The 25314-nt window shown below is 61.9% G+C and overlaps 2 protein-coding genes across 4 annotated transcripts in view; one reads left to right on the top strand and one right to left on the bottom strand.

Moving 5' to 3' along the window:
- The window catches only part of NLRP6 (NLR family pyrin domain containing 6), a 177172-nt gene extending 157892 nt beyond the window's left edge, over positions 1 to 19280 (bottom strand). The window contains exons 1-7 of the mRNA XM_034062096.1: positions 19061 to 19280; positions 17040 to 18762; positions 16206 to 16292; positions 15908 to 16081; positions 15391 to 15561; positions 14886 to 15056; positions 13711 to 13881 (exon numbers count right to left, since the gene is read on the bottom strand). Of these exons, the coding sequence (XP_033917987.1) occupies positions 13711 to 13881; positions 14886 to 15056; positions 15391 to 15561; positions 15908 to 16081; positions 16206 to 16292; positions 17040 to 18762; positions 19061 to 19280 (2717 nt within the window). The remainder of the gene's footprint in view (positions 1 to 13710; positions 13882 to 14885; positions 15057 to 15390; positions 15562 to 15907; positions 16082 to 16205; positions 16293 to 17039; positions 18763 to 19060) is intronic.
- LOC115946800 (inner centromere protein A-like) lies at positions 1531 to 10788 on the top strand. 3 transcript variants are annotated; one of them, XM_034061553.1, is made up of 14 exons: positions 1531 to 1590; positions 2202 to 2292; positions 3201 to 3315; positions 3381 to 3491; positions 3920 to 4032; positions 4134 to 4336; positions 4460 to 4569; positions 5239 to 5341; positions 6498 to 6611; positions 6838 to 6968; positions 7153 to 7231; positions 8403 to 8501; positions 9954 to 10110; positions 10454 to 10788. In XM_034061553.1, exons 7-14 carry the CDS (start codon positions 4529 to 4531, stop codon positions 10657 to 10659), a joined length of 930 nt encoding a protein of 309 aa, XP_033917444.1. In that variant the 5' UTR covers positions 1531 to 1590; positions 2202 to 2292; positions 3201 to 3315; positions 3381 to 3491; positions 3920 to 4032; positions 4134 to 4336; positions 4460 to 4528; the 3' UTR covers positions 10660 to 10788. The 3 variants fall into 3 exon arrangements, with proteins under 3 accessions (XP_033917444.1, XP_033917445.1, XP_033917446.1); XM_034061554.1 differs by having other exon boundaries at positions 3920 to 4055; positions 4186 to 4336; XM_034061555.1 differs by having other exon boundaries at positions 3920 to 4336; positions 8406 to 8501.
- Positions 19281 to 25314: the final 6034 nt, after the last annotated feature.

Here is a 25314-nt window from a genome sequence, read left to right as displayed (position 1 = left end):
TCTGTGAGGGAGCTGTGCAGGGTGATCCGGTGCTCCAGCTTAGGGCTGGCTCCGTGATGCTGTGGTGGTGTCACCCTGAGCTCCGTGATGCTGTGGTGGTGTCACCCTGAGCTCCGTGATGCTGCAGTGGTGTCACCCCATGCTCCGTGACGCTGCAGTGGTGTCACCCTGTGCTCCATGACGCTGCGGTGGTGTCACCCCATGCTCCGTGACGCTGCAGTGGTGTCACCCTGTGCTCCGTGATGCTGCGGTGGTGTCACCCTGAGCTCCATGATGCTGCGGTGGTATCACCCTGTGCTCCATGATGCTGCGGTGGTGTCACCCCGTGCTCCATGATGCTGCGGTGGTGTCACCCTGTGCTCCATGATGCTGCGGTGGTGTCACCCTGAGCTCCGTGATGCTGCGGTGGTGTCACCCTGTGCTCCTACTCTGTGACACTCTTTAGGTGATGGTGTCTCCTGGGGCTGGTCTGAGCAGCTCCTGTGCCTGTGCTGGAGGCTGTAACCAGGCTCCCGGTGCCTGCTGGTGCTGGAGGTCAGGCTCCCACAGTCTCACCTCAAAGGTGGATGCCCAAGACCCAGCCCAGGGCTCACAGAGCTTCCTTCTGCCTGTGGGCTGTGCAGGAGGGCTCAGAGCTCACCAGTGCTGGTCCATAACTCAGTGGTTGGGTGCACCACAGCAATGCACAGCTCCAGCTTTGTGGCCTGGCTGAAGCAGGCCTGTGCCTCCAGATGGACCTGGAACAGATGGAATACATGTATAAATCTATGTATGCATTCATTCAGGTTTAGCTGTGCTTTCCCACCCGCTGCCTCTGTAACACTTTGGTCATCACCTCTAAGTCCCATTTCAGAGAACTGAAATCATTAAAACAGCTTTTCTCTTTCAGGCCTGGGCTGGAGCTGGACCCCCCAGGGGAAGGGGTGAGTTCTAAGGAGCAACCTAGAGGCTGAGCTGCCCCCTCTGCTGGCACAGCACGGACCGGGTCCCTGTCACATCCCTTCAGGCTCCATGAGCTGGGCAGTGCCTCCGAGCTCAACCAGCCGGAGCCCTGGGGTGATGGCTCAGCAGGGAAGGGGGAGCACGGTCTGTGTCAGGGATGCTGTGGTGCTGCTCCTCCTGGGAGCACACTGGGGTGGTACCCGAGGTGCTGGGGTCCCACCTGAAACCCTTCACTGCCTTCTGGGGCTGGAGTGTGTTGTTTGGGAGTTGGTGTCTCTGAGGTGTGCAGAAGCTGCCCATTGTTCCCAGGGCGCTCTGGCTTTGGGGTCAGGCTCCAGCCAAGCTCCTGTGCTGGTCACTGAGCTCCCTGCAGAGCTGGTGTTCCAGCTGGTGTTCCTCCTGGTGTTCCAGGAGCTGCTCAGCATCCAGGCAGGAGGGAGAAGCAGGCTCCTGCCTGCAGCGGGAAGGGGCTGGTGCTTTCTGGGCAGCGGCTGCTGTGGCCTTGTCCTTTGGAGCAGGGCACTCACAGGATGCTCCTGTTCCTGCAGGCTCCGGAGGATGTGCTCCCTTCCAGCAGAAGCATCCCGACTGCCAGCTCTCCTGCACAGCACTCGGCTGCTGCCCCACAGCAGGCAGGGACCCATGGAGGTAACACTGAGCAGCTCCTGCTTTGCTGTGTGAGGGCTCAGGGACACAGAGCAGGGATCAGCACGAGGGGTGTGGGAAATGTGGGACTTGGTGACAGAATCCCCCTCTTCAGGTAAACTGGGACCCCCAGAGAGGCCCCGGCTCATCTCACTGCATGTCCCACACCGTGTGCATGTGTCCAAGCCTGGAGGCTGCCTCTGTCCTGTCCAGCTTCACCCCGTGTCATCAGTACATGGGGACCCTTTGGAGGGGCATTGCCCTTAGATCTGGAATCTTCCACCTAGTGTCATGTCCTGGTAAAGCACCTGACATCCCTTCCCTCTGCCTTTGTGAGGATTGACAGGCTTATTCCCTGTACCTGGTTATCCCTGGTGGGAAGTGGGATCTAAGGAGCAGCTGGAGTGGAGGGAAAGAGCTGGAGGCCTTTGTGTGGGACAGGTTGTGCCCATTCACAGGGTCTGTACCTGATGTGTCCTGCAGCACGTTCACATCCAGCCCTGGTGTCCCAGGCTCCTGCTTTGTCAGCCTGGTTCCTGTGCCGTGGGGCTCTGAAGCTGATGCAGAGCCCTGCGGGTGCCCTGCAGTGGTGCTGAATGCAGGCTCCTCCACAGGAACCCCGGTAAATCCCAACAGTGAATCCCAGAACAAGGACCAGGAGCTGCTCCCCTGTGCCAGGCCCCAGGAGGATCCCCCATGCATCTGGTACGAGACCCATGCAAGGAGGAGGCAGGAGCTGGTGTCTGGGGGGCTCAGACCTGGCCTTAAGTGATGGGTTCCATAAAGCTTTGGGTGCTTGTCCCCAGCTCTGAACCCTCCTTGGCCAGACCTTGTCCCCAGGAGCTGCTCCTGGAGCCGTGTTTGGCCTGGGCAGGTCTGGCTGGGGAAGCAGACACAGGAGGAGATTGAGATAGCACAGGAACAGCAGCTGTGCCCATGGGTGGCTCCTGAGGGTGCTCTGGGAGCAGCTCCGGAAGGAATGTGAGTGGGTCACTGACCTGTTTATTTATACCCCATGCAAGTGCTGGAATAACTGACCTGTTCCCTCTCAGCTTTGACCAGTGCTCCATGTGAGATTCCAGCTGCTCTTAGCTTTGTCCCTGCCCTGGTTTGGCTCGAGGGAACTGCCTGGGGTAGAGAATGGGAAGGGGAGCAACAGTGACTGCTGGTTCCGTGTGGATGGGCTCAGGATCTGCAGCTTCCCTCAGGGCTGCTGCTGTGGGATTGGGTCCTGGCTGTGCAGTGAAGCATCCCCTTGGGATAAAGGGATGTGAGTGAGGTTGTTTCTGACACTGGTGAATGTGTGAGTGTCCAAAGGGTTCCTAAGGCCCACAGAGACAGTGGGGTGAGCTTGTGCTGTTTGTCTGCTTGTGCTGTTAACGCCACTGGAGTGGGTCCGAGTGGAGGGGGGTGTGATGGACATCACTGCCCTGCAGCTCCCTCCCGGGCTGTCCTGTGCCTGTCCTCATTCCCGACGGGCAGTGTTCCTGGCCCAGGGCTGATGGGGCTCCCCGGCCGTGCCCTGTGCTGGCCGTGAGCAGGCAGAGCTGTGTGTGACCCCGGCACGGTTGGGATGTGCCTGTCTCCTAACGAGCCTCTCGCTGACGCCGCAGGACCAGGAGCCGGCAGCAGGCGCCGGGCGCTGCATGGAAGCGGCAGCCGCCGGTGGCTCCGGCCCCGTCCCCTGCGGGTGAGCAGCGTGGGAGCCCCGCAGAGCCCTCCTGCAAGGTGAGCGGGTTCCGCAGCCCCTCGGCCCCTGCGCTGCCTGCTCCTCACCTCTGTCCCCCCCGCAGGTGCTGCGGAGCCTGCTGCGAGCCGTGCAGCGGACCCCGGGGTCCCCCCGGCACGGAGGGGTCGGCAGGAGCCTCCTGCAGCGCAGCACCCCCACCCGGCCCGACCCCAAGGTGCGTGCGAGCCAAGGGGGTCCCGGAGGGGGTGATGGGGGGGGGTCTCACACAGGCACAGCCCCGGTCCTGGCTCTGCACTGCTGCGGCTCAGCACCGGACCTTGTACACTGCCCCTCGGTTCTGCTTCACCCCCTGCAGGCTCCGTGATGAGGAGCGTTACTGACACCCCCCACACCCCATCCCCTGCAGGGAATCTCATCTGCTCTGTCTGGAGAGTGCTCAGAGCCTTGGGAAGATGGGAATCTTTGCAGGGGGAATGTGCCCTTGTGTCTTAGATGGGGCTCTAGGGCTGGAAGCCAATGTGGGGTCAGGCAAGGGGTTCTCTGTCCTGGTACGGAGCTGCAGCTGAGAGCAGGGGTGTGTGCTAGGAGGGGTTCCAGTGTTAATCCCAAACCCTTAACCATGGTTTTGTCTCATCTCTGCAGGGAGACTTTGTTGTAAGTAATGACACCCTTAACCGTGGGCACTGGAGGGTTCTGTGGGCACTGACAGCTCCCTCCCCTCTCACTGGCACCATGCAGCTGTGGCCACACCACGGGTGAGGTGCAGGAGCTCCTTCAGGTGTGTTCTGGGCTGGGAACTGTGTGGAGACCTTTGCCTCTAAGCAAGACTCCATCGTGCTCCTTCCCCTGCCTTCAGCCACTGGTGCAGGTGACACAGTTCCAGGCAAGAAGCATTTGCTCCCTCACAGCAGGAGCTGTTCCTCGCCTGAAGATGCTCTCTGCAGCTGCAGGACTGAGGAGTTCCCCTCCGGTGCCCGTGACTCTCCTGCTCTCATTAGCTGAATCAGCACTGTTGCCAAACCTGCGTTGTTTCTCCCCTACTATTCACTTCCCATCCTGGTGTGTGGGTGAATGTGACTGACAGTGACTCCTTTGTTTAGCCTCCAGCTGCCTGTGCACAAGCAGCCTGGGGGTAGGAACAGGCCCCAGCAATCGGTACAGTCTGAACTCATCTCCCTCCAGGAGAAGGAGCGGCAGAGACTGGAAAGCCTCAGGAAGAAGCAGGAAGCTGAGGAACAGAGGAAGAAGAAAATGGAGGAGGAGAAGAGGCAGCGGCAGGCGGAAATGAAGCAGTGAGTTGGTCCCTTTGCCTCCTGCGCCTTCCCTGGGTCAGCACAGAATGGGCCTGGAGGTCCTTCCTGCCCCACAGGCAGCTCTGCTGTACCCTGCCTGGTGCCTCCCCTTGGGTTGTGCAAGTGAAGCTGCCTGGCCCCAGAGCCCTGCTGCTCACGACAGCAAGAACCACACCATGCAAAGTGCCTGCTGATGTCTGAGCTTAGCCCAGGAGTGTGCTGAGGCCAGGCCCAGCCCAAGTGAGACAAGCAAAGTAACTTCTCCCCAGTCACCATGGCAAGTCCCTGCTCCCCATCACCCTTGTGCCAGCACAGACCAAGCTATTACCCATCACCCCTATGCCAGCACAGACCGAGCTATTCCCTATCACCCCTGTGCCAGCACAGACTGAGCTATTCCCCATCACCCCTGTGCCAGCACAGACCAAGCTATTCCCCATCACCCCTGTGCCAGCACAGACCAAGCTATTCCCCATCACCCCTGTGCCAGCACAGACCGAGCTATTCCCCATCACCCCTGTGCTAGCACAGACCAAGCTATTCCCCATCACCCCTGTGCCAGCACAGACTGAGCTATTCCCCATCACCCCAGTGCCAGCACAGACCGAGCTATTCCCCATCACCCTTGTGCCAGCACGGACCATGCTAACAGCCTCTTGCACTGCCCAGGAAGAGGGAAGAGCGCCTGAGGAAGGCACTGCAGGCTCGGGAGCGGGCAGAGGAGGAGAAGAAGAAGCGGATGGAGCAGAAGATCCTGCAGAGCGATGAGAAGGTGGGAATGGTGCTTGAGCCTGGGACCAGCCAGTGACACTGTGTGAGTGACTGTGAGACCGGGAGGCTGGAACAGGCCCTGGCACGCTGCGTGTGAGCACAGGGCTGCTGCTGGCAGTGACTAATCGGGTGGTGGGGAAGGCTGCAGCAGACACCCTGAATCCTCTGCCTGACAAGCACAGGCTTTTGTTCTCCAAACCTCTGCAGTGGCTCCAAACGTTCCTGTTCTGACACGCAGCAGTTGTAGTGCTCCAGCTCCAAGGAATGTGGCAGCATCCCTTGGCTGTCCTGGGAGCAGGCCCTGCAATGAGCCAGCCTTGCTCAGCTCCTGCACCCCCAGTGAGCTGTTCACACACTGCATTACAGGCAGCAAAGCCTCAGTGCTTGTGGGGGTGCAAAGATGCTGTGGGGAAGAGCACTGAGCACGAGGGATGCTCCTGGCTCGGAGACTTGGCTCTGTGTGCATTTGCATCATGCTTGGTTTCCAACGCCTTGCCTGGCCCTCAGCTGAGGACAAGTGCATGAGGAGTGTGCTGGGGTGTGCTGCTGATGGCTGGGAGCAGGGTGTTGCTGTTCCTGTACACACCAGGTTGTGTGGGGTTGGGGGAGGCTGTTCCTGACTGACTGAAGCCCTCGCAGCCTTGGGGAGGAGAATTGCTCATCCTGGGCATGGACTGAAGGGACCTCTGGAAAGGGGTAACCTTAGACAATGGGAATTGTGCTGCTTTCTGCTGCCCCGAAACCTGAGTGGCCCAAAGCACCCCCAGCCCTGGGGCTCCTGCAGATGTGCCAGTGCTTCCCTGAGGCACAGCTGGGGTGAGGGCACCGGGTTCAGCTCTCACATCCCCAGTGGGTGCTGCAGCTCGGGTAGGTGACAGCAGCACTGCAGGCAAAGCAGAACCCAGATGCCAGACCCCCTTGTTCTGCAGAAAGCCACTGTCGAGGTGGAGATGTGTTCTGGGTTGTGTGGTGGTGTCTGTGCTCCAAGCCATGGTGGCCTCTTCACGTGGCCTTGCTGCACAGGGGAGGTGTAAATCCAGTGCACACGTGCTGGGGTCTCAGCAGGACCTGGAACCTCTCAGACCCCAGCAGCGGTGCCCTGGGCACACACTGGGGTGTCACTGGGATGCTGGAGCAGAGCGTGTGGCTTCCCTCAGGTGCGGCTCTCCCAGGTGCGGGACAGGGAGGAGAAAGCAGAGGAGCGAGGCAGGAAGAAGCTGTCCAAGAAGTCTGGGGAAGCTGAGGCCCGGAGGCAGAAAGCACTGAAGGGGGTAAGAGCAGCTCCAGCTCCCTCCTGCAGGCAGAGGAGGAGCAGTGGGAACCCGTGCCCTGCTCTGGCTGGTGGGACAGGGAAGGGTCCTGCCTCTCGAGCACAAGGGTACCTGTGGGGACAGGACTCCCTGCCATGGGAGAGAGCATGAGGCAGCATGCACTTGATGTCCTCCCACCTTTCCCCCCTGGAGCTGGAGGCTTACAGGGGTTTTCTTCGTTCCTCAGGAGGAAGATGAACGGGAGCAGCCAGAGCTGCTGCAGAAGAGGAGAGAGGATGAAGTGAAGGGGAAAGGAAAGAAAGTCTTGGAACTGAAGAATCTTCTGGAGCAGCAGCATGGGGAGCACGGGAAGGAGAGGTACTGCCTTGGCTCTGCCCGCAGGAGGCACTGGGCAGCAGGCAGGGAACAGAAACAGCATCACTGAAGGTGGGAGCCTGCTGCGGGCTCCGCATGGACCCAAGCACTGGAGCCGGAGGCTGCAGGATCACTGGGGGCACAGGGAAGCTCTGCTCTGTAACTGCAGCACAGGTTTTCTCCACAGGGATCACAGGCACGGAGGGAAGGAGAAGCTTCCCCATCCACAGCTGGGGGCAGCCGCACACCTGGAGAAGCACAGAAAGGTGGGAGATGGAGGGGTCCTGGGACAGCTCCTCTGTTGGGAGGCATGGGAGGCACTGGTGTGTTCTCAGTGCTGTGTTCCTGTCCAAGGCTTCCCTGCTCTCGGTTGCCTTATCTGGAGAGGCAAACACAATAAAACTGGTGACAAGCCCAACATGTTACTGCAGGGAGCTGGGGCTGGGGCAAGAGCAGCTCTGGTGGTGAAGCTGGGGTTGCCTTGCTACCAGGTGAGCTCCCCAGCCCCATCATGAGCTGGTGACAGCCATAACACAGCCCTTTGAAGGACACCCCCAGTGCCATTCACTGACACTTCAAGGGATATGGAAATCAATAAGGGGGGGGGGGGTCCTACTCCATTCCCTCCCTGGTTTTGGAGGATGCGATCCCATAACTCAGGTACCAGGTGGCTTCGTGTGGCTTCCTTTACCCTTCCACAGGGAATGCTGTGGCTCAAAGTCAAGGCTGTTTCTCTCAAAACATCACAGCAACGTTTTCTTTCCACTCTCTCCTCTTGACTTCGCTCTGCTCTTCTGCCTTCATTAACAAAGAATCAAAGCCCCACATGCTGCTGCCCTTAAGGATGAGTTCCTTCATCCGTGCTTGCTCTTACTGGGTCTGTGACATTCAAACTCCTGGTGATGCTATATAATATTAATGAAGGTCTAAGCAAAGCTCCTGCAGATAAGAGGGAAGCTGACTCTAATTGCAGGTGCCTGCAGCTCGTGCCCTCGCATTGCCCTTCCCTGCTGAGCAGTGTGGGAGAAGGAACTTCTGGGAAGTGCTTTGGGTTTGGGTTGAAAAGGAGCTCAAGCAGTGAAAACTTTTCCTCTTTAGGAGGAGGAAAAGAGCCCAAAGGAGCTGTAGGGCAGGAGAAGAGAGCCAGGCAACCAGAACCCACTGCTGTGGCTTCAAAGCCTGCTTGAAAGCAGTAGAGGGGAGTGTGGGCTCTAGAGACCTTCCTGTTCTGGCTCTGAGCAAAGATGTGGAGTTCGCTTATCTCTGATGCTGGTTTGGTTTGGTTGTTCTGTGGGTTGGGGTTTTTCCTGCAGCAAACACACAGGAGCTGAGGGTTCTCTTGCAGGGCCCCAGAAACGATGGCTCAGATCCAGAGCCAGCCTGGCTGCTTTGCATGGGTGAACATGAATGAGGAATGACTTCATTCCCGTCTCTTAGCAGGAGGAAGCTGCTCTGCAGCGCCCGGGAGAGAGGAAGCTCAGGCAGCCGGAGGCAGCGGCTGCTGCCGCTGGCACCGGGCAGCGCAAAGTGCTCAAGGTGAGTCCTGGCTGCAGCGGAGCCCTCGAGCACTGCAAGGCTGCGGTGACCGAGCGGCCCCAGCGCTGGAGCCAGCCTGCACCGGAGGGATGGAGCAGGAGCCGCAGCCCCGGTGCTGTGTGGAGATGGGGATGGCCTCGGCTCGGCCGGAGCTTGGGGCGGGAGGAACCGGAGGGGAAACACGTGGGGTTTGTGCTGGGAAAGGTGAAAGCTGCTGGGGGGTGGCCACCGGATGGCAGCGCCGGGAGCTGGGAGCACTGGGAGCTGGCAGTACTGGGAGCCGGGAGCACCGGGAGTGGGCAGCACTGGGAGCTGGGAGCACTGGTTCATCTGTGGGTCTCTGCAGCCTCTTCGAGGTGGAGCTGCTTAAACCTGAGCTTAAGGGAGCAAGAACCAGCCCTGCCACAAAACACAGCCTGGTTCGAGTGGTGCAGCCATGTGTGCAAAGCCAAGCACTTGCACAGGGGTGGGATGTTCTCCCGAGGCTTTTGTGCACAGGTCAAGAGGGAAAAGGGGCTAAAGCCGTTCCCAAGTGTCTGAGCACAGGGGCAGTTCCTGCACTTGCACAGGGGTGGATGCTGCTGTGCTCTTGCAGTACAGAACCCTCACAGTTTGCTCTCCAGTTGGCATCTCCAAGCACTCCTGTGCTGCATGGGACTATTGGGTGTCCTGGTCCTTTCCAGCCTCTCAACAAAGCCAGGAGCTGTTTCCAGGCTTTGGCTTGTGCTGTTCTGACCTGCAGCTTCAGTGGGAAGCAGGGCCCTGGCTTCTTCCTACCCAGGCACCAGCAGGTTCCTCTTGGCAGCTCTGGAGCTGCAGGATGGGAAGGGGCTGTTTCACTGCAGTCTGCAGCCCCTGTGGTGGGAAAGGTCATGGAATCATGGAGCTGTTTGTGTTGGAAGGGACCTTGAAGCTCCTCCAGCTCCAACCCCTGCCATGGGCAGGGACCCCTTCCACTGGAGCAGCTGCTCCAAGCCCCTGTGTCCAACCTGGCCTTGAGCACTGCCAGGGATGGGGCAGCCACAGCTTCTCTGGGCACCCTGTGCCAGCGCCTCAGCACCCTCACAGGGAACAGCTTCTGCCTCAGAGCTCAGCTCAGTCTCCCCTCTCTTGGGCAGGTTCAAGCCATTCCCCTTGGCCTGTCCCTACATCCCTTGTCCCAAGCCCCTCTCCAGCTTTCCTGCAGCCCCTTTAGGCACTGGAGCTGCTCTGGGGTCTCCCCTTCTCTTGTCCAGGCTGCCCCAGCCCAGCTCTCTCAGCCTGGCTCCAGAGCAGAGCTGCTCCAGCCCTCGTAGCAGCTCCATGGCCTCCTCTGGATTCACTCCAGCAGCTCCATGTCCCTCTGGTGCTGGGTCCTGTGCTGCTGGGATGTGATTCGGGGCTGTGGGTGCCTGCAGGGCAGAGCCCTCCCCAGTCACCTCCTGCTCCAGCTGCTGCTGCCTCTGCTTTCAGAAATCCATCTCCGCACCCTACTTGAAGCCCCTGAAGGGCACAGGGCAGAGCAGCCACCCAAAGGTGAGTGAGGACAACTATGGCATGGACCAGAACAGCGACGATGCCACAGACGATGAGAACGACCCTCGGAAGCCGGTCCCTGCCTGGGCTGACGGTAGGTGCTTAGGTTGGTTTCCTTTCTCTCCTCACCTGGAAGCTGGAGTTCTCCAGGTTACTTTGGTACCATCCTGGCTTCCCCAAAGGCAGGTGTGGGCCTGTGGAACCTGAGCAGTGCTAGGAGCTGCTGGTTCCATGTGGGGCTGGAGCCACGCTCCTGCCAGTGCTCTGGAACTAAAGCAGTCTGCCCTGTGTGTGTTGGGACCAGGGGGTGTGAGAACAGTGGTGGGGGCCCTTGTCCAAAGCCTCTCTCCAGGCTTCCTGTAGCCCCTTTAGGCACTGGAGCTCTCAGCCTGCTGTGATGTGTACCATGACTCTGCCTCTGTGTGGCTGTTCCCCAGGCCCTCGGCTCAAGCAGGACATCATGCACCAGTACTACCACCCGGTGAACACAGACCAGCTCTTCGGGCTCATCTCAGGCCTCCGGCTGGACGAGATCTTTGGCAAGAGCAAGCCCCGGTACTTCAAGCGCACCAGCTCGGCCGTTTGGCATTCCCCACCCAGGCCCAGATCTGCCTCTGGCCCCTCCTGCAGCCTCAACAGGTGAGGGCTGTGTGTGATGCCCACCTGCACCCTCTGGCTGGGTCTCTGTGGAGCCCAGGACCAGGTCTCAGTGTGGAGCCCAGGACCAGGTCTCTCTGCTCCCTCTGTGCACAATTTTAACCCATTTTTTATACAAAGATTAAATTATTTAGTACAGTTCTGTTGCAATAACCCCCGTGTGTGTCTGCTCCATTTCCGGGCTGGGATGATGCTGTGGCGATCGATGCTGGGCTTCCTGCCCATGCTCAGGCAGCTGGTTGGGATGCGGTGCTGTGCTCTGCTCTTCCATCTGCTCTCTCTTGGGTCCCCCTGAGCCCTTTGGAGTTCTCTCAGCATCCTTGGGGCACTCCTGAGTCCCTCCAGGAGTTTCAGGATCCTTCAGCTCCTGCAGCCTCTCTCTGTTATCCACAGGGCACATCCCAGGGCAGAATGTACCTGACCTGAGCTGTCGCTGGGTGAGGCTGAGCCTGTCGGGTGTCACTTCGGTGCCTTCCCCTCTGCTGCTGCCTGGGGCCTGGCTCAGCCGCACTGCGGCTTCCTCCCATGCAGGATGTTGCAGTGATGGTTTCAGCCTCTGCAGCAACACCCGGGCTTGGTCCTTGCTGGCTCTGCTGGGGTTCCTGGCCCCTGCCCCTGCTGGGTTCTGCTGTGTGCTCCGGGTGCACTGGGATCCTCTGGGTCAGCTCTTTGTGGCTCTCCTGGACCCACCTGGGCTCTCTGGGGTTCACTTGCACTCACTGGGGCTCCCTGGAAGCTTGCCCTGGTTCCTCTGAGCTGTTCTGGTCCCTCTCACCAGCACCTCACTCAGATGCCTCCAGGGGCTGTGGCATCTCCAAGCTTCCCAAACCTCCACAGCCGGTCTGGGATGTGCTGCCCATTCCCAGGCTCCACCTGCTCCCCACCAGCAGCTTCTGTTCCTTTGATGATCCTCACATCACCCCATCAGGCACCTGAGGAGCAGCAGTTCCTGTGGTCAGGCACAGGGTGGGAGCCAGGGTTGGGCTCTCCTCAGACCAGAGTCGCTGCAGCCAGGAGCAGGGATGTGGGTCCCATTGTGCCTGTGAGTGAATGGGTTTTGCTCCAGCCCCATCAGACCATGGCCAGTGTTTGATGCTCTGACCATGGGCCTGAAGCTCCCAGGAGGGCCTCTGCTGCAACCACAGCACTTCCAGCCAGAACAGGGACCAGGGAACTCCATGGAGCAGTTCAGGAGGATGCGGGATTGGCTGTGCCAAGAAGCTGGAATTGGTTGGGATGAGAAGCTGTTGGAGCCCTGCCTGGATGTGCTGGGGTCTGGTCCCTGGGTGCCAACCCAATGCCCAGCTCTGCTCAGCTGTGTTCCAATGCTCCTGGCAATGGAAGAGGAGCAGCCCATGGAGCTGCACAGCGTTTCCGGGCACAGCTGCTGCTGGGAACCACTGCAGTGTGGAGAGGCTTCTGGGAGGAGCTTTATTTCACAAGGCTACAACAGAGTGTTCTTCACAGGAAATCCATGGCCAGAAGCAGAGGGAGACCTTCCTGGGGACGACACAGACCCCATTGATACAGGAGACACAGTGAATATCCACAGGCAGGGAATAGGGATCTCTGCAGCCCTGGTGTGTCTGGGCACTGCCAGCACCAGAGATCAAACAGGAACGGTTCAGACCCACCCAGTGCCTCATCCCCATTCCCTTCAGCCTCAGCTCTGGTCCTTCCCAGCCTCCCAGCACCTTGGGGCAGGTCTGATTGGACCCGTAATGCACAGAGAGGTCTCAGCTCCAGGGGTTCCTTCCTGCGCTCCTCCGGGGGATCAGCAGAGCCCATTGGAAGGTTTTCAGACGCCTCACACAGGAAACCTCCCCAGCCCCTCATCCATGACCCTGGTGCAGGATCGGGCCCTGAGCCCCTCATGCTGCCGGTCCAGCCCTCACACCAGTTCGACTTGTTCAAGTGCTGCCACCTCCTGCAGGGTCTCTTCATCCAGCCCAGCTCTCGGCAGCCTTTGGGGAGGAGGAGGAAGAGGTCAATCCCCCCCCAGCTGACCGTGGACCATGGCACTGCAGCCACAGAGGGCAGAGGGGGCCAGCATGGGGGTCCTGGTGCCATGGGGACCCTGCCCCTGTGGGCTTCCCACTGCTATACAACCTACTGCTCTCTGCAGCTGCCTGACAGGAGGATGCAGTGAGGGGGGTCAGGCTGCTCCCAAGCGACAAGGGATAGGATAAGAGGGAACAGCCTCAAGCTGCATCAGGGGAAGTTTAGATGGGCATTGGGACCCCTTGTCCCTTACCACAGCCTCCGCAGGGACCCGGGATGCTGCCCCAGCGCCCTGCACAGCACCCGCACACTCCCTTTGTCCAGGTTGTTCTCACTCAGATCCAGGTTCTCCAGGGCGCATCCAGTGCAGAGCATGGAGCACACGTCCTCGGAGCAGGCTCCCAAGAGGCCACACTGCCACAGGCTGTGGGGACAGGGAAGGGACATGTGGGGACAGCCCATGCACAGCCAGGAGCCCAGCCTCGCCTTTGTGTGCCTGGAAACAGCTTCCAGGGAGGACTTGCTCCAGAGCCTTGCTCCAGGCTTCCTGTGAGGTTCTGGTGCTGGATAAAACCTCCCAGGATGGGGAGCATCCCTCCAGATGGCCATGGGCAGGACCTGGTTTCCTCTTGACTGGGTTACCCCAGTGATTTCTTGCAACCCAGAATAGGATTTGGTCTTTGTGGAGCAAAATAGGGTTGGGGTGATGCTTATGGAGCAAACATCTGTGCACATGCCCCTGGAACGTGCCAGGGAATGGAATGAGTGCAGCTGGAGCAGGGAGCGCGCTGCTGCTCCGCCTGGGAGAGCTTTAAACGCCTCTTGAGTCACCTCACCTGGGTGCTCAGGAATCCTTTACCCCACTGTACATAAACCACCTCCCGTTTCAAGCTGCAGGCACCCGACCCGGGCAGCTCCTGCGGCCCTGGGGATGAAGGGGGGAGCTCAGCCCCACCTTGTGTCACCCACCTGAGGGTGCGCAGCCGGCAGCGGGGGTCCCGCAGCCCCCGGCTCAGCCCCACCTTGTGTCACCCACCTGAGGGTGCGCAGCCGGCAGCGGGGGTCCCGCAGCCCCCGGCTCAGCCGCCTCACGCCGCCGTCCCCCACAGCGTTGCCCCCCAGGTGCAGCTCAGCCAGGCTGGGGCTGTCGGGGAGCACCGCGGCGAGGGTCTCACAGCCCAGCTCCGTCAGCCCGCACTGCCACAGCCTGCGGGGAGCAGGGAGCGGGACCTGAGCCGGGGGTCTCCCGTCCCCCAGGGCCCCAGCTCCATCCCCCCCCCAGCAGAGCCGCGTCTGTCACCAGGGGCACTGCAGCCCCTGCCCTCGGGTCAGCATCGCCAGGGAGGTCTTCCAACGGCTGCTGGACGGGCCCAGCCCATCTCAATCCTCCATTGCTGCAAAGCAAAGGTGCCCCCGAGGGAGTTGGGGGGTTCAGATGGAGAAGGCTCAGGGGGGACCTGATGGCTCCCTACGAGTGCCTGAGAGGAGGATGGAGCCAGGAGGGGCTGGGCTCTGCTCCCAAGGAACAAGGGATGGGACAAGAGGAACCGGCCTCAAGCTGCACCAGGGCAGGTTCAGATGGAGCTGAGGAACAATTCCTGCCCCACAGGGTGCTCAGGCATTGGAACAGGCTGCCCAGGGCAGGGCTGCAGGCACCGGCCCTGCAAGGGTTCACCCCCCGTGGAGATGAGGCCTCAGTGCCATGGGTTAGGGGTGGCCTTGGCAGGGCTGGGAATGGTTGGACTGGACGAGCTTAAGGCTCTTTTCCAACCTGGTTGATTCCATGGCTCTGTGATTTCTCACCCTGTTACCTGCCCTGCTCTGTGCCTCCACCAGCCCAGCCCAGCCCCTTTCCACTGGGGCTCCATGGAGCAAGGGGATGTTGCCCTGGGAGATGTGACTGATGCTGTTTCCCCACTCCTGTTCCACAGCCCCTCTGCAGCCGTGTCCTGCCTGGCTTCCTGCTGCCGGCACTGCTGGGCTGACTGGGATGGGGCTCGCTGGTAGCGCCAGGGGAAAAGCAGGTGAAGAGCTTGTTTAGAAGCAGATGGAGAAGCCAGTTCTGGCTCAACAGTGGTGGCCGTGGTGGAGCCCTGTGGGCCTGGAGGGGCTGCCAGCGCAGTGCCACTGGCCCCGGAGCCCTGAGGTCCGTGTTCCTGCCACACAGCAGCTCCCGGAGGGCCCCGGCTCATACCGCCTTGTGTCACCCACCTGAGGGTGCGCAGCCGGCAGCGGGGGTCCCGCAGCCCCCGGCTCAGCCGCCTCACGCCGCCGTCCCCCACAGCGTTGCCCCCCAGGTGCAGCTCGGCCAGGCTGGGAGTGTCAGGGAGCACCGCGGCGAGGCTCTCACAGCCCAGCTCCGTCAGCCCGCACTGCCACAGCCTGCGGGGAGCAGGGAGCGGGGTCTGAACCGGGACACACCGAGCCCCAGCCACCCCCTGCTTCCTGCGCCATCCCTGGCAGTGCTCAAGGCCAGGTTGGACACAGGGCTTGGAGCAGCTGCTCCAGTGGAAGGGGTCCCTGCCCGTGGCAGGGGTTGGAACTGGGTGAGGTTTAAGTTCCCTCCCAACCCAAACCGAGCTGTGTTTCTATGACTCAGTGACTCTGAGCCCCGGGCTGCTTTAGCGCATCCCCGGGCAACGACGTGGCCGCATCCTGCGCACCCACTCCCGTCCCCGCGGCAGCCCCACTGGATCAGAGCGGGACTGGTCCTTACTCGAGCTTCTGGAGGCCGCGGCCGGGTCCGCCCAGGGCCGCGCACAGCTCCCGCACTCCGCCGTCCCCCACCGCGTTGTCGCTGAGGTCCAGCAGCTCCAGCCCGGCAGCGGCTGCCAGCACCGATGCCAGAGCCCTGCAGCCTGCGGCCGTGAGGCTGCAGCCGCCCAACCTGCGGGGGGGCAGAGTGAGGCGGCCGGTGCCGGTGTCCCCCGCCTGCCCCCAGCGTGGAGGTGGCTCTTGCAGCAGCGCTGGGGACACCCGGTAACGGCTTTAACCTGCCAGGATCCCATTGCAGTGCCGGTGTCCCTCACACAGCATCTCCCGCTGCAATGCCAGCAGTGTCCCTAACGCAGTGCCCATGTACCTCCCAGTACCCCTTCCCGGTGTCCCTCACACAGTGCCAATGTCCATGTCTCTCCCCTGTGTCAGTGTCCCTGTCCCTCCCCGCTGTCCCTCTCACAGTGTCCGTGCCCCCCCCCGGTGTCAGTGTCCCCCTCGCTCCCCCTGCCCCTCACCGCAGCTCCCGCAGGGAGCCGGCTCCGCTCCGCAGCCCCTCGCACAGCAGCCTCACGCCTTCGTCCCCCAGGTCCTTGTTCCCAGCCAGGCTCAGCTCGGTCAGGGCAGGGCTGGTGCCGAGGACGGAGCCCAGAGCCGCGCCGCAGGCGCTGCTGAGCTCGCACCGGTCCAACCTGCAGAGGGGTGCGGAGGGGCCGGGGCCGGTGATGGCCTCGCACGGGGCCGGTCCCACCGCACAGCTCTGGTGCCCCCGGTGCGGGTCCCTGCACCTCGGCTCCTCCAGCAGCAGCCGCGTACCTCAGTGTCTTCAGTTTACAGCCTGATGCCTCCAGGGCTTGACAGAGCAGGTGGATGGGTGACTGCATCCCCTCCTCCTGGGCTTCCCTGCAAAGAGATGCTTCCTATTGCATGGGTGGAGAGGGCCCTTGGCCGAGGGCCTGGAAGAACGAGATGAGGGGAAATGGCTTTAAACAGACAGAGGGGTTAAGTCACTGGCAGAGGTTGCCCAGAGGAGCTGTGGCTGCCCCAAAAGGAAAAGTCCCTGAGCTGGACCTGTTCTCTCTGAGCAGAATGAGGAAGTTGTGCCCAAACTCCTCATCTCTGTCCCGTTTTCTCTCCGTACAAGCCCAAAAGAGAGCCGAGGTTTTGTTCTGGGGTTCCTGGTGAGAGCACAGGCCTGGGGTTGTTGGTTTCACAGCCGTGAGCCTGCTCGAGGAGGTGGAGGGTTCCTGGCCCTGGCCAGCACAGCCCCACTATCCCAGCACAGGCTGTCCCTTCCAACCCAGAGCAGTGTGGGATCCTGGAATTCTGTTCATATCCCAGTCTATTCCTTTTCCCATCCTATTCCTGTTACTATCCTGTTCCTGTTCCTATCGTATTCCTATTTCTGTCTTATTTCTTTCCTATTCCTATTCTTATCCTACCCCTAACCCTACCCATATCGTATCGTATCACATCACATCATATCATATCCTATTGTAGCCTATCTTATCCTATTCCTGTTCCTCCTTCTCTCCCTCTCCCAGCACTGCTCCCTGCCGACTGGCTGCGGCTCAAGGTCACGGCTCTGCCCATGCAGGTATCACCAAGCCCCTGGGCTTGGGGGGCTCAGCAGCCTGGCACCCCACGCACCGATGAGGCTTCTTGCACGGCTGCGGCGCTGCATTGTCCTCAGGCTCATCCCACAGGAAGCAGCAGTGCCCCAACTCCAGCACCTGCAGCCCAGGGAACCTCCTCAGGCTGAAGGCAAGGACAACCTGGTCGAAGCGGTTGAGGTTGAGCCCATGCAGGCGCAGCCCCGTGAAGGGGCACAGGGCAGTCACCACCAGCCGCTCGTCCTGCAGCTCGTAGAGGCAGTGGCAGAGCTCCAGGTCTCGGACCAGCCCTGTCTCCTCCAGCAGAAGAGCCAGGGCTGTTTTCTGGCTGTCCTGAAGCCACTCCAGCAAATCCTCCGTGATCCTGGCAGAGATCTTACAGCCAGTCTCCTGCTCCAGCTCCCTCCTGCGATCCTCGTTTAAGAGTCCAAAGAGGAACCGCACGGTCAGGATGAAGTAGTTCCTGGAGCTGCTGTAGCTCTGCAGCAGCTCCTTCACATCCCTGCTGGGACCCACGGGAGGCTCCTGCGCCTCCCCTTCATCTTCCAGCAGGTAGAAGAGCGCCGCGAAGAACTCCTGGAAGCTGAGGTGGATGAAGCTGTAGGAGCTGACGCAGGAAATGTCCTTCTGGAAGAGGTGCTCGTTGAGGAGGAGCGGGAGGGTTTCCTGCCTGCCCAGCGCCAGCCCCTGCACCTCCTTCTCCTCGAAGAGGACCCTGTGCCCGCGGATGCCGCCGGCCGCCAGGCAGCAGAGCCTGCGGAGCACGGCAGGCACCTCCTGCCGCTGCCGGCCGCGCAGGGAGCACAGCAGCGCTGACAGGTAGAGGACGTAGATGCCGGTGGTGGTGCGGGGGCCGTGGGCCAGGCCCCCGGCGCGGCCGAGCTGCTGCCTCAGCACGGTGCAGACGATCCAGCAGACGATGGGCACCAGGCACATGGTGAAGAGCAGCTCATGGCCCCGCACGAAGCGGAAGGCGGCTGCCGCCTGCTCCGCGCTCCCGAAGAACCGATGGAAGTAATCCCTGCGGTCCCCCTCTGAGAAGCCCAGGATCTCAGCACAGCGCTCGTGCTCCAGCAGCCGCCGCAGGCTCTGCAGCGCTGCCGGCCTGGTGGTGATGAGCAGGGAGCTGTGGCACAGCAGCCTCCGGCGGAGCAGGCTGGCCAGGACCACGTCCACCGGGCGCCGCTCGCCGGGCTCCTCGCACAGCTCCCACCACGGCTGCTCCACCGAGAAACGGAGCTCGTCGAAGCCGTCGATGATGAACAGGAGCTTCTCCGGCTGCTGCAGCACCGCGTCCAGCGGCAGGGCGCTGCCGGGGCAGCACCGTGCCAGGAGGTCAGCCATGCTGGCCTCGCCGGCCAGGAGGTTCCCCTCCCGGCAGTGGATGTAGAACACGAAGTCAAACTCCTCGAACATGCGGTCGCACGCCCAGTCCAGCATGATCTTCCTGGCTGTCATGGTCTTCCCCATGCCCGCGGCGCCCAACAGCACCACCTCCTTGGGGCTCCAGCCCTCGTCGTCGGGCTTGAAGAGGTCATTGACGGCGATGGAGGAGCTGGCGCGCTCCTTCATGAGGTCCGCATGCCCTCGCCCCACAGCCGTGACCTCGCGCTCACGCTGCTGCTCGTCGCGGTGCTCGGTGACCATCACCAGCCGCGCGTACCGAGCGCTGAGGCTGACGCTGTCACCAACACGTGCGTTCATGTCCTTCATGCGGCCGTAGGTCTGGCGCACGGCCTTCTTGTACCCGCTGCGGTGATCTGGAAGGTGACCCCCCCTGGGCAGCAGCAGAGCATGGGGCAGCAGCAGCAGAGGAGCCCCCACGCTTTCCCCCACTGGCACCTACCTGATGGTGATGATCCCAGCACAGGAGCAGGCCCCAGGGCTGGGGGAAAAGGGGCGTTAGTGGGAACCATCACTGAGCTCCAGCACCCCAAACCCCTCCACTTCCCCATGCCCGGCTGCAGGGACCCCCATCCATAGCAGGCTCCTGGCCCCTGCAGGGCTCCTGCACACACAACCCCTGGAATGCGGCCGGGAGCTGCTCAGCATTCCTACCTCTCTCTCTGCTCTCCCGGAGCAGGGCAGCATCATTGCGGAGCTGGATGTGCTCCAGGACAGTTATCGCCACGTCCAGGGCAGCCTCCGCTCCATAGAACTCCAGCATGAGGTTCTTGGTGTCTGTCCAGTCAGCCTTCTCCAGCCGGCCCTTGGGAATGGGGCTGCAGCCGCACAGCTCCAAGTGCGCCAGCGCATCCCGGAACCGCTTAAAATCCATCTGGCAGAGGTTCTCCAGGGCACGGAGCAGGAGATCCCCAGCCCTGCCCTGCCCCTGCCAGGGGCTGCTGCCCAGGGCACCGCTCCTGCTGCTGCCCGTGTGCATGGGCACAGCTCAGCCCTGCTGCAAAGCCACTGTGAGACCCCTCCATCCCCACAGACAGCCCCATGGCAAGAGCCCTGTGAGACCCCTCCATCCCCACAGACAGCCCCATGGCAAGAGCCCTGTGAGATCCCTCCAGCCCCACAGACAGCCCCATGGCAAGAGCCCTGTGAGACCCCTCCAGCCCCACAGACAGCCCCATGGCAAGAGCCCTGTGAGACCCCTCCAGCCCCACAGACAACCCCATCTGCCCCGAGCAGCTCTGCCCCTGCTGCCACCAGCTTCCTCCTCTGTGCTCTGCTTTCCAGGCCTGTGGGGCTATGTGGCTGTGGGGCTGCAGGGCTGTGGGGCTATGGGGCTGGCTGTGGGGCTGTGGGGCTGCGGGGCTGTGGGGCTAAGGGGGTGGCTGTGGGGCTGGCTGCCGTTCCCATGCCTGCTCCCCCAGCCCTGACCATCCCCACGAGCACACGTACAAGATGAAGGGGGAAAGCTCCTTGCTGCAAAGCCTCACTGGAGCCATGTCCCACCAGCAGAGCAGAGACCCCCTCCACAGAGCGGAGACCCCATGAGCAGAGCACAGTCCTCACCAGAGCAGAGACCCCATGAGCAGAGCACAGTCCTCACCAGAGCAGAGACCCCATGAGCACAGCACAGTCCTCACCAGAGCAGAGACCCCACCACCAGAGTTGGGTCCCCATCACCAGAGCACTGCTCCCATCAGGAAAGCTGTGGACCTACCAGGAGATCAGTGTCCTACCAGCAGAGCAATGTCCTCACCAGGAGAGCGTCACCCTCACCGTATCCCACCAGGAGAGCAGCGTCCCTACCAGGACATGGGTGTCCTCACCAGAGAGCCACAGGAGGCCGTGGCTGTGTCCAGCAGCAGAGCCCAGGGTGGCTGCTGGCCCTGCTCTGCTGTGTGGGGCTGTGTGGGACACACGGTGCAGGGCCACGGGGCCGGGGGGTCTGTGGGATGGAGCTCACCCCCAGCCCAGAGCCACACACACACTCCTGCTTCCTGAGTGAGCAACTCACCCTTCAACGTGTTGATTTCCTTCTTAGGTCAATGCTCTCAGCGCATCACGTTCTGCACCTCTTTGAGTTTCCTCTTCTCAGCACCGGCTCCATCCTCCTCACGCTGCAGTGGAGGGTTCACTGAAGGCATGGGGGGGACCTCGGCCCCCTGACACTGACTCTGCTGCTGGTCCAGTTCTTGCTCCCCTTGGGACACGCTGCTGAGCCCCAGCAGCCAGGGCCTGGGCAGGGAGAGGGGGAGCGGTGGTTTCTCATCCCAGCACAGAGCCCAGCATCAGCTCTGGTGTCCCCTCTCCAGGGCAGGGTGTAGGTACCGGCCCATGGCCAGTGTGGCCGCACAGTGGTGTGGCTCTGCTCTGCTCTGCACAGGCTCCTGCAGTGGGACAGGGCACGCATGGGCTTCCTGGTCAAGCAGAGAGGTTCAGAACCTCAGGCTGCCCCACGGGCACCAGACCCAGACCTGGAGGAGTCTCCAGAAGGCAAAGTGTGGGTGAGTGCAGGCTGTGCTCTGTGGTCTCACCACACCAACCATTGCACAACCCTGGGGGTGCAGGGGAGGAGGCAGCAGGCACAGTGCAGCCCCAGAGCGGCACCGACGGCAGCAGAACCCATCTCTGAGCATCTCTGAGGCTGCACAGACGTCCCCAGTGCAGCTCTGCAGGAGGTGACACCGAGTGGGGTGCAAAGAGAAACCAAAAGCACAGCTCAGCCCCACAGCAGGCAATGGAGCATACATCGAAACCCAGTGTCCCAGAGGAGGCTGCTGCACCCCCACTGCAGCACCCTCACTGCAGCAACCCCACTGCAGCACCCTCACTGCAGCAACCCCACTGCAGCAACCCCACTGCAGCACCCTCACTGCAGCACCCTCACTGCAGCACCCTCACTGCAGCAACCCCACTGCAGTACCCTCACTGCAGCAACCCCACTGCAGCCACCCCACTGCAGCAACCCCACTGCAGCCACCCCACTGCAGCACCCTCACTGCAGCCACCCCACTGCAGCACCCTCACTGCAGCACCCTCACTGCAGCACCCTCACTGCAGCACCAGTGAAACCTGTTCAGCCAGGGGTGAAACACTTTGAGGTTCAGGCTCATCATGGACACCCCAAGTTCCAGAGACCACTTTGGGGTTGGGATTTCTGCCACCAGTTCCTGCTGACAAAGTGCCTCAGGCAAAGGAGAAACGTGCCCTGGATGGAGAGACCCAAAGTCAAACCGAGCCCTGCTGCTCTGCTCCCATTCCCCTTTGCTTTCCCCAGCTTACAGCAACAGCATTCAGACTGGGATGAATTACTGCAAACTCCTTTGTGGCGGTGGAGCAACCAGTTAAGGACTGGTGTGATGTGCTGGGAGTGATGCTGGGGCCACTGCGCTCCACACTGGCTTTATTGCCTAAATATTGGTGATGCAGAAGCTGGGCACATCATGGCTGCAGTGAGGTTTTGTGGGATGGACGAGCACTCACTTGGCAAGAGACAGTGCTCCAATGGTGCTCCAGTGCTGCTCTGATGGTTGGACTTCATGATCTTAAAGATATGTTCTTTTGATTCTAAGATTCAGTGCTGGTGCTCTGATGCTCCAATGGTGCCCCAAAGGTGCTCTCTGATGATGCCCCAATGGTGCCCCAAAGGTGCTCTCTGATGATGCTCCAGTGGTGCCCCAAAGTTGCTCTCTGATGGTGCTCCAATGGTGCCCCAACGGTGCCCTCTGATGATGCTCTGACAGCTCCTTGGCACAGCCGCAGGCTGTGGCTCTCACCGGGTGCCCTCCGTCTGAACTTCCTGCCCCACAGAACCACAGGGCTGTGAGGGGCAGGAAGTTCACAGATGCTACTCCCAGTGCACCACAATGGGGCCTCACCTGAAACAAACCACATCATCCCCGGTGCAGCCCAGAGCCACACAGAACTGGCCAGCCCCAGTGCCCCAGGATGTGCCAGAGGGTGCTGAACCCCACAGTGCGGCCAGGAGAGCAGCCGAGCTGTGCCCAAGCCCTCCCCTTTGCTCCCCAGCACAGGAAGACACTTGGATGGGTGCTGGTGGTAGAGACACCTGCAGTAAACAGGGGTTTGAGGCACTGCCCCAGGTGCCACCACAGCAGCTGAACCAGGCCAGGGCTGTAAGAGCTGTGCTGGGGACCAGGAGGATGCTGTTGGAGCCACATCTCCTGGCACCACCTCAGGCTGCAGCCCAGCTCTGTGCTGCTGTTGGAGGCCAGCGGGAGGCTCCTGTTTGTGACCAACTGCTCTGACCACCATCAGGAGAAGAGACATCACCATTCCCAGCACCACAGAATCAGTGTTGGAAACAACCTTAAAGCTCCTCCAGCTCCAACCCCTTCCACTGGAGCAGCTGCTCCAAGCCCCTGTGTCCAACCTGGCCTTGAGCACTGCCAGGGATGGGGCAGCCACAGCTTCTCTGGGCACCCTGTGCCAGCGCCTCAGCACCCTCCCAGGGAACAGCTTCTGCCTCAGAGCTCAGCTCAGTCTCCCCTCTCTTGGGCAGGTTCAAGCCATTCCCCTTGGCTTGTCCCTACAGGCCCTTGTCCCAAGCCCCTCTCCAGCTTTCCTGTTGCCCCCTAGGCCTTCCTCTGCTTTCCTCCTCCTCTCCAAAGCTTGAATGCACACGGATTAGATGAAGCTGGCTGTCAGATGCTGCCTGCCCTGAGAGAGATAAAGCCCTGGATGTAAGGCAGATTTATCAAGCCAGGCTCCTTGGAGCCATCCCAGGTTCCTGGGTCTGGGCTGAGCCAGGCTGGTAGCACCTTCCCAGAGAAGGGACAGGGAAGGACAGTTGGAAAGGGGAGGGCTGGAATCAAGCTTGGAGGGATCATCCAAAACCCTGTCTCTCTCCCACTTGTGGGTCTGTCCCGGGAATGCTGTTTCGAAGGGGGCTGGGCTCCCACAGGGGCTCGTGGTGTCCCCATGGCTGTGACCACAGGGGTGCTGGCAGGGGGCTGAGCTCTCCCCACTCTGGGCATGGGTTGGATCCTTTGCTGCCAACGTAGCCCGAAATCCCCTGGCAGCAGGAGGAGTCCTGCAGCCGGCTCGGGCTCATCCCCAGCTCTGCGTCCGCCCGAGGTGGCTCCGGGGCTGTCCGGCTGCATTCGGCTCCGGTGACACCGCGGCGAGGGGCACCGTGTGCCACGGCAGAGGAGCCGTCCTGCGGGAGCGGAAGGCACCGGGATCCAGGCGGGGAAAGGGGCCACCCCATGAAAACAGCAGGAGAAAATGAAAGCGAGGAACCCCCACCCCAGATGCAGGGGTTGAAGATGCCTCCTTCCCACCAGTGCCACAGCCATGGTGTGGCAACGCTTCCAGAGCAAAACACAGGCATCCTTGTGATTGAAAAGGGCTGTTTCATGGCTAAAAGCCTGCTGCGGGGGCAGGGCAGCAGCTGAATCCCATTCCTCCCCATCCAAACGCGATTTTTCGGCTCGGGCAGAGCAAAACAATCAGTGTCAACCTGAGGCATTTTCCAGGTCTGTGAGCAGGGAAAACAGAACCCAAAGCACGTTCCAGCTCCAGCGGCTGACGGGGTTTGTGTGCAGGGTTAGATCGGCTTTCAATGGGAATGCACGTCCCTGCCGCAGCCGCTACGGCTGCCCCGCTGCAGCGGCTCCCTGCGGGGTGGCAGCACCGGTAACGGTGCTCCCGGGGCGATCCCGGTGCCTTGCTCTCCCCCTCTGCCGAGACGTCATTTGTTTCTGTTTCCAGAGCCCCGGAAACCCTGGTTCACCCCATCCCAGGGGGACGCTCCCCAGGGCCGGGGGATGGGGGAAGGGCTCGGGACCCCTCGTTCCGCTCCATCCGGACATGCGGGTGCGGGACCCGCGGCCTGGCCAGGGCGTCCCTTGGGGTGGGGATGTTGCTCCCCACCGCCGCCGCCGCCGTCTCCATGTCTCCATCGCTCCGGCGGCTCCGCATCCCGCTCTCCTGTTGCTCAGAGATGTGGAGGCAGTTGCTAAGAGACACCGAAACGTCAGTATCTGGCCCTCAAGGAAAAAAAAGAGGAAAAAAAAAAGAGAAAGAGAGAGACAAGGGAGGACGAGGAGGAGGAGGGGAGGAAGGAGGTGGGGAAAGACCCTGCTCCCATTGCCAGGCTCGGCAGCAGCCTTGGCCGCGGCTGCAGGAGCCGCTCGCCCAACTTGGCGGCCTCCGGGGTAAGGGCGGCCGCCCGGGGACCCCCTCCGGGCCACCCATCAGCGCCCAGGCCTCAGGGAACCGAGCCCTGCTCATCCCCTGGTGTGAGTACCCGGGGCTGGAGCGGGGGCCGGGGAGGCAGGGGGTGGCCGGGGCGGTGGTGACCATCCTGCCCCCGTGAGATGGGGCCGTGGGGAGGGGATGGGGCTGGGGGGGATACGGGCGAGGGAGGATGGAGCAAAGATGGCCATGGGGAGAGGGGCGAGAGCAGGCCGGGATGGGGACCCCGGGAAGGTGCCGTGGAGGGAGGTCCCCACCGGGGAGAGGGGGGGGCTGCCCACGGGGTCCCCCCGGCTCTGGCCACTGCAGCGTGGAGCCGAGCAAGGTCAGCGGGGCTGGGGCTCTGCTGTAGCTGAAACCCCCACGGGGGGGCTGCAGGAGCGGGTGACCCCGGCATGGGGGGCACGGGGAGGCTGCAGGTGCCCCGCAGGGCTGCAGGGGCCGCGGCCCCGGCTTCCTCCAGCCCCTCTTCCTCGCAGGCAGCGTAACCGGACGAGGCCCACCCTGCCCCGGGGCCCGCAGCCGCCGTGCCCCCCGGATGCGGCCGGCATGGCCGGAGCATCGCTGTGAGCGCCCGGCGCCCGGCCCCGCTCCCCGCGGCTCTCGGCGTGAGCGGCCCCCTCCCGGTACCGGGATGGCTCCCGCCGCCCCGTGAGGGCCCGGGCCTCGCCGGCGCCCGCCGGGCTGGGTCT

This window comes from Melopsittacus undulatus, chromosome 4 (genome assembly GCF_012275295.1).
Source record: "Melopsittacus undulatus isolate bMelUnd1 chromosome 4, bMelUnd1.mat.Z, whole genome shotgun sequence".
In the NCBI taxonomy this organism is placed as follows: domain Eukaryota; kingdom Metazoa; phylum Chordata; class Aves; order Psittaciformes; family Psittaculidae; genus Melopsittacus; species Melopsittacus undulatus.
This window is presented reverse-complemented; position numbering and strand designations above follow the sequence as displayed.

What these genes read in the sequence shown, in the direction of transcription:
- LOC115946800 (XM_034061553.1), top strand. Translation starts at nt 4,529, where the DNA reads ATGGAGGAGGAGAAGAGGCAGCGGCAGGCGGAAATGAAGCA. An exon ending in CGGCAGGCGGAAATGAAGCA is followed by an intron (nt 4,570 to 5,238) that starts GTGAGTTGGTCC and finishes TGCACTGCCCAG; the next exon opens with GAAGAGGGAAGAGCGCCTGA. An exon ending in GGCAGAAAGCACTGAAGGGG is followed by an intron (nt 6,612 to 6,837) that starts GTAAGAGCAGCT and finishes TTCGTTCCTCAG; the next exon opens with GAGGAAGATGAACGGGAGCA.